At 43.3% G+C, this 13,404-nt stretch overlaps 1 protein-coding gene across 1 annotated transcript in view; it reads left to right on the top strand.

Moving 5' to 3' along the window:
- Window positions 1–11,076, top strand: part of adgb (androglobin) — a 267,020-nt gene extending 255,944 nt beyond the window's left edge. Inside the window, exon 36 of the mRNA XM_080200127.1 lies at window positions 10,355–11,076. Within this exon, the coding sequence (XP_080056253.1) occupies window positions 10,355–10,540 (186 nt within the window). The 3' untranslated portion in view covers window positions 10,541–11,076. The remainder of the gene's footprint in view (window positions 1–10,354) is intronic.
- Window positions 11,077–13,404: the final 2,328 nt, after the last annotated feature.

Raw genomic sequence — 13,404 nt, 5'->3', positions numbered from 1 at the left:
TTTGTGGACCATGCTACACACAAACCTGCTACAACTGTGAAGGAAAATTTTTATTGCGCAAATCTAAACAATATTACTTTATTTTGCGCTTCCAATGGCCATTGAGAGTGATCAGAAGGATCTGTTCAAAGTTGCCCTATTAAAGCCGCCTTTTATACAGATCATGCGAGTATATTCAAGTCTGTACAGATCTAATCACATCAACCGTCTTTTACACAGGTCTAATCAATCAAGTATATTCAATTCTGTACAGATCTAATCACATTCCTCAATACAATGGATTTCCTACATTGTTTACGCAGTAGATCTTTACCAGAATATAACTACACCCATAACTAAATTACTTATGTGCTTGTAGCATTTTTTTCCCTGGGCATTCCATTCTTTGTATGCCTTCATTTTATTCAAGTCATGCTATGCTCTCTAACCCCTGTCAAGCCTTACTAACCCATATTTTCTGAGTTAGCCCTTTATTTATATTCTACTTTCTCACCACTTTTCCAACATTGCGACAGGGACTATACTTCAAAAGTGTTTCACTCACTGTAAAGCATTTTGGGATGCCCTGGGGTAAAGGAAGAAATTAACAAATGCAAGTTCTTTCTCAGGGTGGGATTACAGGACCGCATGTTCCTACCCAAAGTCAGTTTCCCATCCCGCTCACAATGATTCCCACAACTGGTGGGACTGGAAAATCCCAGTCTCTTTTTTTCTTTCATTTGTTCCTCTTTCTTTAACCCCATTCTCCAACTCCATTTTTGTTATTTAAACATTATAGCGTTACGTTAATTTGTTAAATTCCATCTCAAGTTTTTGCTTTAAACATATTATCAGCGGCAACGATTTCCTCAGGGTTTCGCCCTTACCACATCATAACTTTGGTGTAAGCTGTTTTTACACCAGACTTCCACTGCGTAGCAGTTGAAGCCCCAAATATTTGCCTTGTTTCTTCTCTGTCCAGATCAATTTTAGAAATGGGGCCCATCATTCCTCTGATTTTCATTTTGAACCAGAGAGTTAGAAGGTAATACAACTCAAGGAACATTTTGCGTAGAGTCTATGGCACAAAAACAGCCATTGTGCCCAACACAAATAAGCTCCACACAAGCCTCCTTCCACCATATTTTATCTAACTGCATCAGTGTATCCATCTATTTCTTTCTTCCTTGTGTACTTATGTACGTATGTTACTTGTCTCGACCACTCTATGTGGCAGCAAATAATCTATGTTTTAACCACTCCTTGAGTAAAGACATTTCTCTTATTAGTTTTATTAGTAGCTACAATATCCGAGCTTTGGACCCTCCTACAAGTGGAAGCATCCTCTCTACTTTTTCCTAAACAAACCTTTTCATAACTTTAAAGGACTCGGTGTACTTGAACAGGCGCCAGAGTGTGGCAACTAGAGGGTTTTCACAGTAACTTCATTGCAGTGTTAATATAAGCTTGTTTGTGACATGAATAAAATAAATAAATAGGTTATCCTTCATCCTTCTACTTTCTCCAGAAAAGAGACCCAAGCTGTTCAGACTTTCGTCATAGTTCTTATGTTAGCTTTTTAAATCTTTCCCCAGTGATTCTATTTTCCTTTTATATCAGGGATGATAAAGATAATTGCCATCACTCAGCAAGTGATTTGCTCAACCGTCCCAGGAACCCATTTGGTCCACGGAAGTTATCTGATCACGATATGCTTAGAAGTAACTTTCCTCTGGTATCGCACAGGGCAGAATTTTACTATGATTTGTCTGGGTGTCAGGCTTTAACTGAAAAAACCAGAGTGTATCTCTCCAGGAACACAGCCAAGCTTTCAGCCAGATTTTCTGGCACTTGGCGCATAGAAAATCTGATGGTGCAGGGCCTGATAAATCTGGCAAAGCCAGCACCACAGAGATTAAGGCGCCTTCTTTAAAGGGCGTTCCTACATGCACTGGGGCAGACCTTCATTGTTTTTTGCTCATTGTTCGTTGGAGCAAGCGGAATGAAGGTTAAAGAGAGTAAAGGTAAGCGATTGACTTTGTAAAGTTTTTTGCGGGCTTTTTAATGGAAATCCAGCTTTAAAAGTTAAACAGGAAGTGGGCCGCAGGGTCTTCTGGGAAGGGATTTTTACCGTGCAAAATATAAAAGGAGGGTTGCAGTAGACAGCGGGCAGTGGAGTGAGAAGGGAGCAGAGTGAGCTGTAAGGGTTTTGGCTCACAGGGCTTTGGAGAAAAGGACAAGGTAAGTTTAAATTCTTTACTGGGTCTAGAATACACTAGGTGATTGAGATGGAGGGACATGTGATGTGCTGTTTCTGCATGATGTGGGAGCTGGTGAACCCCAAGGTCATTCCCAGTGAGCATGTCTGCAGTAAGTGCTGGTGGCTTGAAGAGCTCCAGCTCAAAGTAGACAAGCTGAACTCAGAGCTTCAGACACTGAGACAAATCAGGGAAGGGGAATGTAACCTGGATAATGTGTTACAAGAAAAAGTCAAACCCCCTGACAAACTCTGAGGGTCAGGAACAAGAGGGGGTAGCTGAGGGGAAGGAGGGGGTGGAGGGAGGAAAGTTGGGAGGAAGGAGGGGGGTGGGGGGAGGAAGGTTGGGAGGAAGGAGGGGGGTGGGGGGAGGAAGGAGGGGGAGACCCAAAAGGCTCAGCCCCTGAATCTGCACAACAGGTTTGAGATTCTTGCTCCCAGTGTGGACAAGAACGAGGGCTGCAAGGTGGACAAGCAAACTGCCCACAGTACAGTGGTGCAGGGAGAGTCAAAGCAGAAGAAGTAAAGAGAAATGTAATGGTAATTGGGGATAGTGTAGTTAGGGGCATAGACCCTGTCCTTTGTGACAAGGATAAAGAATATCAATGGGTGCATTGCCTGCCTGGTGCTCGGGTCCAGGATGTCTCATCTGGACTGCAGAGGAACCTGGAGTGGGAGGGTAAGAATCCGGTTGTCATGGTTCATGTAGGTGCCAATGACATAGGCAAAATAGGAACTAAGGATCTGCAGAGGGAGTATGATAATCTGGGAACCAAATTAAAAAGCAGAACCAACAAGGTAGCTATCTCTGGATTACCACCTGAACCACATGCAAATTGGCACAGGGTAAATAGGATTAAGGAGACAAATGCATGGCTCAAAGATTGGTGTGGGATGAATGGGTTCGAATTTATGGGGCACTGGCACCAGTATTGGAGCAGATGGGACCTGTTCAGATGGGATGGTCTTCGTCTGAATCGTGCTGGGACCACAGTCCGGGCAAATCGTATAACTAGGGCTGTAGATAGGACTTTAAACTAATTAGTGGGGGGGAGGGTGCAGGGGTGGGGGAAATTACAAAATCTAAAGTAAAGGAGAGGGTACATGTGCAGGTTAATGTTGAGGATGTTCCGCTAATTAAAAGAGTAGGGGGCACGAGAGAGGTTAGCAGCATTTCTACAAATAAGGTCCAGATAAAGGCTGGTATAAAGAGACTTTACCTGAATGCACGAAGCATTCGGAACAAAGTGAATGAGCTGATGGCGCAAATCAGCACAAATGGGTATGATCTAGTGGCCAGTACGGAAACGTGGTTGCAGGGTGACCGGGACTGGGAACTGAATATCCAGGGGTATCAGGCATTTAGGAAGGATAGACAGGAGGAAAAAGGAGGTGGGGTAGCTCTGTTAATAAAGGATAATATCAGGGCAGCAGTAAGAGAAGATATAGGCTCCAAAGAGCAAAACGTGGAATCGTTGTGGGTGGAGATAAGGAATAGTAAGGGGAGAAAGACGCTGGTCGGTGTGGTCTATAGGCCCCCAAATAATAACTTTGAGGTGGGACGGGCTATAAACAAACAAATGATTGATGCGTGCAGAAACGGAACGGCGATAATTATGGGGGATTTTAATCTGCGGATTGATTGGTTGACCCAAGTCGGACGCGGTGGGCTTGAGGAAGAGTTCTTGGAATGCTGTTGGGATAGTTTCTTTGAACAGTATGTGACGGAACCTACGAGGGAGCGAGCTATTAGGGATCTTCTTGTGAGGGATCCTCTTGGGACATATTTAAGTCATGGGTAGATAAGTTTCTGATAGACAAGGGAATTAAGGGTTATGGGGAGAAAGCGGGAAAGTGGAACTGATCCACTTCGGATCAGCCATGATCTTGTTGAATGGCGGGGCAGGCTCGCAGGGCTAGATAGCCTACTCATGCTCCTATTTCCTATGTCCTTATGTTCTTATGTTCACCACTGCAGAAGAATCGGGGGAACTCTCTCCTGCAACACCTTCCCTAACATCATGGTAGTATCAGGGGCACTCTTCCCCCCTCCCCGACCCCTTGCAGTCTTCCACTCTCTCCACCCAAAAATAAACATAAGGGGAAACCTCCACTCCCTCCCCACCCCCCACATCATGGGGCTCCCCAGAGGGCCCACCTGTAGCACAGGTTGACACTACCTGGTTGGCATCAGGGGGTTCCCCTCGACTAATTCTCATTCTTGTATAACTGTTATAAATCTTGGTGACACAATATCACGCCAGCAAGGTATAAATATTTAGTGAAGTGGGGAGCGGAGCATCATGTGGCTGGAAAGCTCTTTAATAATAAGACCTCAATGTATCCAAGGTAAAGGGCAAGAACCTCATTACATCACCAGCGAGGAAGCGGAAAAATCATTGGCAAGAATCTCGTTTCCCGAATCTTGTGAGATTTTGGGTCTGTGTCACCATTTATGCTGGCGATAAATGCAGGCTCAAAATCACCTTCACAGTGCGTACAACACTGGTGCACCAGCCTTGGAGGAGGAATCTGATGAAGGCTCTGGTGCAGAGATCAGCCAGGCAGATGGCGAGGATGAAATGTCTAAAACTAGGAACCTTCAAGGAAGCGGGGACACCAAGGAGCCCTTGATTCAGCTTTTTTTTCAGCTAGGCTGGCAAGGCTTGCCTTCTATTTGAGTCCACGGGCACCACTTCCATTCCAAACATCTTAAAAGTAACAATGCCTGGAGGCCAATGTGGCGTCACAGCCTTAGTAATAAAGTTTGATGCCCCTAATGTCTCTCACCGGCCATTGATGAGGCAAACACCAATAAAATACACAGGACAGTCATGCCTTGTGGAAAAAGTAGCAATTTATTGTTTTTACATTAATGTGAAACAAAGCAAAACATCTAATTGGAACAGTTGTAAACCCTTGTGATGTGAAAAAAATAAGCCTCCAGTGAAAACTGTGTCCTGAGCTTACATTTGTGGGTCCTATGTGTAGGTGACACCCCCCCCCCCCCCCCCAACGGTATTAGAGACTGTGGTGTCTAGTTGGCGTAGATGACCTTGGCGGTCTAGCTGGTGGGGCCTCAGCTTGGGAGTGTGTACTTAGCAACATAGCTGGGCACTCCTCAGCCATTATGAACTCTGAGGATGGCACGGTGACTGGAAGAGAACCGGAGCAACACCGTGAGAGGGTGCCCCAGAGATGACAGCCAGCTTGTCCGCCATTGTGAGGTGTGTCTGGACCTCCCTGTTCACTACTAAAGATGGGCACCTTGGTGTCATATGATCCCTGGTTCCTATTCACTTCAATTTTGTTGGGCAAACTCAATGCCACATTTGGGTCAAATGTTGTCTCCCCAACATTCTCATCTCACAGCTGGAATTCAACTTATTTATCCATGTTTCGACTAAAGCTTGTAATAAAGTCTACAGCCAAGTAATCTTAGGGAGCCCACATTAGATATTGTTTAGGAAGTTGTTGGTGAGTAAGTGCTGCTTGATAGTACTGTTGTGACAGCACTTATCACTTTGCTGATTGAGAACAGTATTATTATGGTCGTATTACTGAACTGGGAATCCAGGGCCTTGGACTAATGATCTGGATGACATGAGTTCAAATTCCACTGGGGCACCTGGGGAATTTATATTCAGTTAATCAATTATAATTCGGAATTATAAAGCCAGTGTCAATCATGGTGACCATGTGGATTGTTGTAAAACCCATCAGCTTCAGTAATGTCCTTTAGAGAAGGAAATCTGCCATCCTTTTCCAGACTGGTCTGTATGTGACTCCAGACCCACAGCTGTGTGGTTGACTCTGAGCGGCCCTCTGAAATGACCTATTTAATTAAGAGCAGTTAGGGGTGGGCAAAAGATTCTAACCTTGTCAGCAATGTCACATCCTATGAATGAATTTTAAAAAAGGCTGTAAGGGAAAAAATGGCCAATTGTATTTGTTCCGGCTTTAATGGACTACATGCTTGGATAGCTTTCCACTTTGTCAGGTAGATGTCAGTATTGTAGCTGTACTGAAACAGCTTAGCTTTCAGAATGCTTAATTCTGGAGCATATGTCTTCAGCACCACAGCTGAGATGTTATCAAGCCCATAGCCTTTCCTATATCAAGTGCATTCATTCCTAAAAGCAAATTACTGCGGATGCTGGAATCTAAAACCAAAAGAGAAAATGCTGGAAAAATCTCAGCAGGTCTGGCAGCATCTATAAGGTTTTGAGTCCACGTAACCCTTTATCAAAGCTCAAATGCATTCATTTGTTTCTTGATTTCACATGGGGTATCATATTGGCTATAGACTGGCATGTGTGATAGTGGGAACTTCAGGAGGAGGCCGAGACGGAACATCTACATTTGCATGGCACTTCTGGCCAAAGATGTTTGTGAATGCCTTGCCTCATGCACGCTGGTCTCTACCATTGTGGAGGATGGGTAAGTTCATAGAGCCTCCTTCTGCTGTCAGCAGCTTAACTGTCTACTTCCATATATGACTGGATGTGACAGGATACGTACGGAGCTTTCATTTGAACTATCAGTTTATTGCATGCAGGTTCTGCTGTTCGGTATGCAGGTAGTTCTGTGTTGTAGCTTCACAAGATTGGCACCTCATTTTCAGGTACGCCAGTCCTGCTCCTAGTATTCACTCTTCAGTGAACCAGGTTTGGTTGTTTATCTTGACAGTAGTGTTAGAGCGAGACATATGCCAGGCCATGAGGTTGCAGATAACAGTGGAATTCAGTTCTAATACTGTCTCAAGAAAGTCTAGTTTTGAGCTGCTAAATCTGTTCTGAATCTATCCCATGTGGCATGGTGTTTGTTGCACCCAGTATGATGAAGAGTGTCTTCAGTGCAAAGGCAGGACTTCGTTTCTACAAAGACTATAAGGTTGTCAACCCTGCCAATATTATATGTATTTAAGACCAATAAATTGGTGAGAATAAAGATACTTCCTTGTGTTGGTTCACTCACCAACATACCAAAAGCCCAATCTGGCAGCTTTGAGCTTTAGCAATCGGCCACTCTTGATAATGGACATTGCAGTTTGCTGGCCAGAGAACATTCCTGCTGCTGTCAGTGTTTCTTCCAAGTGGTGTTGAACATGAGGAATACCAATTCAGCAGCACAGGGAAGGCATTAAGTGGGAATAAGCAGGTTTCCTTGCCCTTGTTTGCCCTGATGCCATGAGACCTCATAGTCCAGAGTCAATGTTAAGAATGCCAAGGGCCATTCCCTCCCAACTGCAGACCACCGTGCTGCCATTCTGATGGTTCTGTCCTGCCAACGGGACAGCACATACCCAGGGATTGTGACGGAGGCATCTGGAATATTGTCCGATTCCATGACTATATCTATGTCAACCTATTGCTTGATTGCTCTGTGTGACAGCATTCCCAGTTTTGGCACAAGTCCATTGCTTTAGTAAGGAGATCTCTTCAGGGTTGACAGGGCCTTGGTGCCCACTTATCATTTCTGGTGAGTAAAGTGGTTTAATATAAAGGCAAAATACTGCAGGTGCTGGAATCTGAAACAAAACAGAAAAATGCTGGAAAATCTCAGCAGGTCTGACAGCCTCTGTGGAGCAAGAAAAGAGCCATCGTTTTGAGTCTGGATGACCCTTCGTCAGAGCTGGGAGCGAAGAAAATCAGGTAAGATTTATATTGTGAGGGTGGGGGGGGGTACTGTAATAGGGCAAATGAGATGTAAATAGGTGATGATGAAGGCTGAGAAAGGTGCTAAAAGTGTCCATTAAGTGATCAGAATGGGTAAATGGCAGAGCAGAGGTACAGTTTGTCAAGGAACTACCTGAGGAATGTGGCAGTTGATCTGAAAGTGCGTGTATGAGATGGAAAGTGAATTTGGAGAATGGAAAAATAGAAGTAAGAATAAAAAGTGATAAAAATGGATGAATGAAATAAAAGAAGAAATGAAATAAAATAAATGGAAATGGTGTAAATGGTGGAGGGAGAGAGCTCATGCTCTGAAGTTGTTGAGCTCAATGTTAAGTCCGGAAGGTTGTAAAGTGCCCAATCGAAAGATGAGGTGCTGTTCTTCCAGTTTGCATTGGGGTTCACTAGAACATTGCAAAAGGCCAAGGATAGACATGTGGATGGGAGAGCAGGGTGGTGTGTTGAAGAGGCAAGTGACAGGAAGGTCTGGGTCCTGTTTGCGGAAGTGAAGGAACTGAGAGAATGGGATGGAGTCCCTACAAGATGGGGGGTGTATGAAGAGCTGGAACAAGGTAATTGTCGGAGTCACTGAGCTTGTAATGGATACTGATAGACAGTCTGTCACCAGAAATGGGGTAAAAAGTCTGACAACACCAGGTTTTAGTCCAACCGATTTATTTGATAGTAAACGCACAAGCTTTCGAGGTTTCCCGACGAAGAGGGAAACCTCAAAAGCTTGTGCGTTTACTATCAAATAAATCGGTTGGACTAAAACCTGGTGTTGTCAGACTTTTTACTGTGTTTACCCCAGTCCAACACCGGCACATCCACATCATGACCAGAAATGGGGACAGAGAGGTTAAGGAAGGCAACAGAAGTGTCAGAGATGGAACATATAAAGGTGACAGAGGGGTGGAAATTGGAAGCGAAATTGATGGATTTTTTCAGGTCCAGACAAGAGCATGAAGCTGCACTGAAATTGTCATCGATGCACTGATGAAAATTGTGGGAGGAGACCAGAGTAGGACTGGACCAGGGAATATTCCACACACCCCATAAAGAGACAGGCATAACTGGGACCAAGAGGTTACCCATAGCCACATCTTTTATTTACAGGAAGTGAGATGAGTTAAAGGAGAAATTGTTAAATGAGAGAACAAATTTATTCAGACGAAGGAGTGGTGATGGATGGGGATTATTCAGAGCTCTGTTCAAGGAAGAAGCAAAGAACTTTGAGGGCAGCCTGGTGGGGAATGGGGGTGTAGACAGCCCGTAGCCCCCATCCTCACAGTATAAATCTTATCTGATTTTCTTTTCTCTCAGCTCTGACGAAGAGTCACCCTAACTTGAAATGTTGGCTCTATTCTCTCTCCAGCAGATGCTCTCAGACTTGCCGAGATTCTCCAGTATTTTTCTGTTTTTGTTGAGTAAGGTGGTCTGTTGAATTTTATTCTTGTCAACATTGGTACAACTGAATGTCTTGCTAGATCATTCCATTCAAATCAACCGCATTGGCTGTTCAAATGGAATCGCAATAGCGCAGACCTGGTGTGGATGGCAGATTTTCTTCCTTTAAAGAATAGTAATGAATCATGCGGGTTTTTGCAACAATCTGGTCATTTCACGATTGCCATTCTGATACTTGCTTTTCATTCTTGATTGATTTAATTAGCTCAATTTAAATTCTCCAAATGCAATTGTAGGATTTGAATTCTGGCTTCCAAGTATTAGTCCAGGTTTCTTGACTTCTAGTCCAGCAACATCACATTGTGCTACCATTCCTGATAATTCATGTTGTTCTTCTAATGATTAATGTACCTGAACCTCGTGATCCCTCTGCACCTCTATCCCAATCTGACACTTAACTGCATGTTTCATGAAAAATTTTGTATTGTTTTGACCAAAACTTACCACCTCACACTTAACAATAATGAAATTGGTTTATCAGTTAAACACTCAACTTTCAAGTTTATTAATATCTTCTTATATTTTCTCACAGTCTTTCTCTGTGTTAACGACATCCCAATTTGGTGTTGTATGTATGTGCATGAGTATGCCACAATCCCTGATAGGGGAGGTAATGGCCTCGTGGTATTATCACCAAATTATTATTCCAGAAACTCAACTAATGTTCTGGGGACCCAGGTTCAAATCCCGCCATGGTGGAATTTGAATTCAATAAAAAAAAATCTGGAATTAAGAATCTACTGATGACCATGAAACCATTGTTGATTGTTGGAAAAAATATTTGATTCACTAATTCCTTTAGAGAAGGAAATCTGCTGCCCTTATCTGGTCTGGCCTATATATGACTCCAGAGCCACAATGATATGGCTGACTAATTGCCATCAGGCAACTAGGGATGGGCAATAAATGCTGCCCAGCCAGCGACATTCATGTCCCACAAATGAATAAAACAATCCCTTGTTTTTAATCACTGTAGGTGGCCTTAGATGACGCTCGGGACAAAATCTACCTACTTAGAGAGGCGTACAGAACTAAACTTATCGAGGAAGAATTGAAGCAGCAAGAAATTGCAGCAATGGAAGCAGCTCTCCAGGCAGAACAAGAGAGAAAGCTCATGAGCTCTATGACTAAATCATCTAAGGGCTCAAGAAAGAAAAAGTAAACCTGAAGCGACACCATTTTCCAAAGTTTGAAATTGTATTTTTAAACACATTTAATAGAATGCCCTTCAGTGATTTAGTGTTTTGAACATGTTTCCAAGTGTTATTTCCAATGCTGTATGTTCAATTTCAACTAAATTCTGATTTCTCTGCTCATGTTCAGAATAGGTAGCTCACTGAAGTGAAAGCTGCAAAATGCCATAGACACACAGCAGGTATGTCTAAAGAAGGGATGTGACCATCTGGTGTGGTGGCCACGCCAGAACCCAAAGCATTAACCAATCTTTCCCTGTCCTACAGCAGTGTCTGTGCTTCAGGATGCTTCATTAGTTGTAAAGTGCTTTGGGACATCCCAAGAACATGAAGTTACTGTTTAAATACAGCTTCATTCTTTTCCATCTACAGGTGCTGTTGGCCAGCTCTCTCATTTACATGCTTTTTTTTTGTTTTGCCATTTTCAGCCATTTTTCATGCACTTCCTTTTCCTTAGCAGTCCCTGGAGTTATTTTTTCAATTAAACTTGATTTTCTCAAAGTTATTCATCATGTCTATTGTTTGCTTTCATGACACAGATGTTTTTAAAGAGAATATAAGAACATAAGAAATAGGAGCAGGAGTAGGCCATCTAGCCCTTCGAGCCTGCCCCGCCATTCAATAAGATCATGGCTGATCTGTTGTGGCTCAGTTCCACATTCCCGCCCTCTCCCCTCTCAAGCTAGATAAATATATGAGAGAGAAAGGATCAGAAGGATATGCTGACCAGGTGAGATTAGTTAAGGTGGAAAGAGGTTCCTATAGAATATTGTTGTGGAAAATCTACCACTTCGGAGTCAGACATGGAGGTTCAACAAAAGTTTTAGTTTGGACAAAGCTTTGGGAGAAAGCACTGGTACTCAGCAGTACTTAGCAGCTACTTTCTCAACTACACAATGGTAGTTGAGTATCTTTATACCTTTTAGACAATAGATAGTCGTTAACACATCGTTACAAGTTGAGTAGGCAGATATGGACATCGACAGTTAACACTGTCCGTATAATGCATAAATGCAATGATTTAACACATCATTGTACATAGAATGGATACATTTATGCAGTTATGTGCTCTATCAATGACTGGTTTCAATATATACATTTATGCATTTATGTCCCCATTAGCTGCTGATTTTATTATCAAACTCATTGTTCTGGGTCTGTTCTTATCTCAAGTCTTAAAGTGCCCCAGGTCTGACCAGTTTCCTGCAGGAATTCAGATACTGCAGGTTTTAACTCTTTGTGTAACTGTCTGTGCCCAAAGCCAGTACCTTTTAATGTCCCTTCCCAGGTAACCATTTTTTGTGCCAGGTAACCATTTTGTGTCCATCACTTTAATTTCACCATAACAGCTCCCCCTTTTTGGTCAGGATTATTATTTAATAATCTCTAGACCAACAACAGCATCTTCCCAGGTAGATGTTTATCTTCTTCTTTCCTTCTTTGTAGTTCTTGATGTCTTTCAGAGGTTCCCATCATGTATTCTTCCTCAATGGTTACACTGGCTCCTAGCACAATTCGTGTCCCCATTGCTTTACAACAGACATTAAGGCATCCAACAATTAGGCAACAGACAATTACAATTGCAATGAGACTGATCAGTCCATTAAGTAGGATCCCCAGGATCCCCCCACTAACCATTCCAGCCAGCTACTCCCTTTCTTGGGTCCTTGTCTGAAATTATCAAGCTGTTTTCTGATGTTATTAATGACTTGGGTGATGTTATATGATTCGTCTGTGACATGGGTTTTGCATTTGTCTGCTATGATTGTACATACTCCCCGCTGTTGTGCTAACTGGTAGTCTACCGCATATTGTGTCTGCTGTGTGTATAATCTCACTCCAGCCATTTCTTGGTTGACAGCCTCCAATGCTTTTAATGTGCTGTTTCCCAGGACTGTTGGTCCACAGACAATATGATTCCTATTTTTTGCACTAATTACTCCTGCTGCCCCCCCCTCCCCCACCCCAGAAACAGGGTTCCAAGGAAGCCGTATCCCAGTGATGATCCCATTGTGAGCGGGATTTCCCAATCAGCGCAGGATTCTTTGCTGATAGCCCAAATTACTATCTTTCTCCTGATATGCTCCTTCTGACGGCATGAAACAGTGAGCAGTCCTATTGGCCCTACTGCAAAAAGGATCGGGAGGGTTGGTGTTGCTATCGTGTAGGTACTATTGAAGAGAAATACAAATCCCTTCTTAGCCTGGTAGCATTTAGTGTCCTGATTATTAGCTTGTGTATACCACCAATTGCTCATTTACTTGACTCCCTGTTTGATTCCATCATCTGGTAAGTATCTAATGACTATGTCCATTCAGCTGAGCTGACATGAGCCCATTACACTGTCCACAAATGAACTGCCTCCCCACGGTTACATTTAGGCATTTCTGCTCATCACAGTTGCAAGTAAACTGACCCCTATTTACCCAACAGCACTGACGGACACACTGCATTTGTACGCAGGAATCATTCTTGGGGATCAAGGCACATGCACATCCCCATCCCTGTCCTGTAAAACAAAGCGGATAGCTGGCATTATCCGAGCACACTTTTCCTCCCACGCCTTGGAGCCCCCTGCACACAGGATCTGTGGGATTTATAAGTTCCACACAGCTTCCCTGTATACCTCTTTTTTATTTGTCAATTTATCCCTTACAAGGTGCATCTGAGGTATCTACTGCATATAAGTCATGGGGGGTCCGCCCAGGGTGGCCACAAATAGGGCTTCTGCAGATTGGGCTAACAGTAATATACAGTCTGATTCCCGTGTAAGCGTATATGAGCCTTGTAAAATAGGTTATCCTCCAGCCAAGTCAAGTTTACAGTCGCGACA

This window comes from Carcharhinus amblyrhynchos, chromosome 12, assembly GCF_965287045.1.
Source record: "Carcharhinus amblyrhynchos chromosome 12, sCarAmb.v2.hapA, whole genome shotgun sequence".
NCBI classification, from domain to species: domain Eukaryota; kingdom Metazoa; phylum Chordata; class Chondrichthyes; order Carcharhiniformes; family Carcharhinidae; genus Carcharhinus; species Carcharhinus amblyrhynchos.
This window is presented reverse-complemented; position numbering and strand designations above follow the sequence as displayed.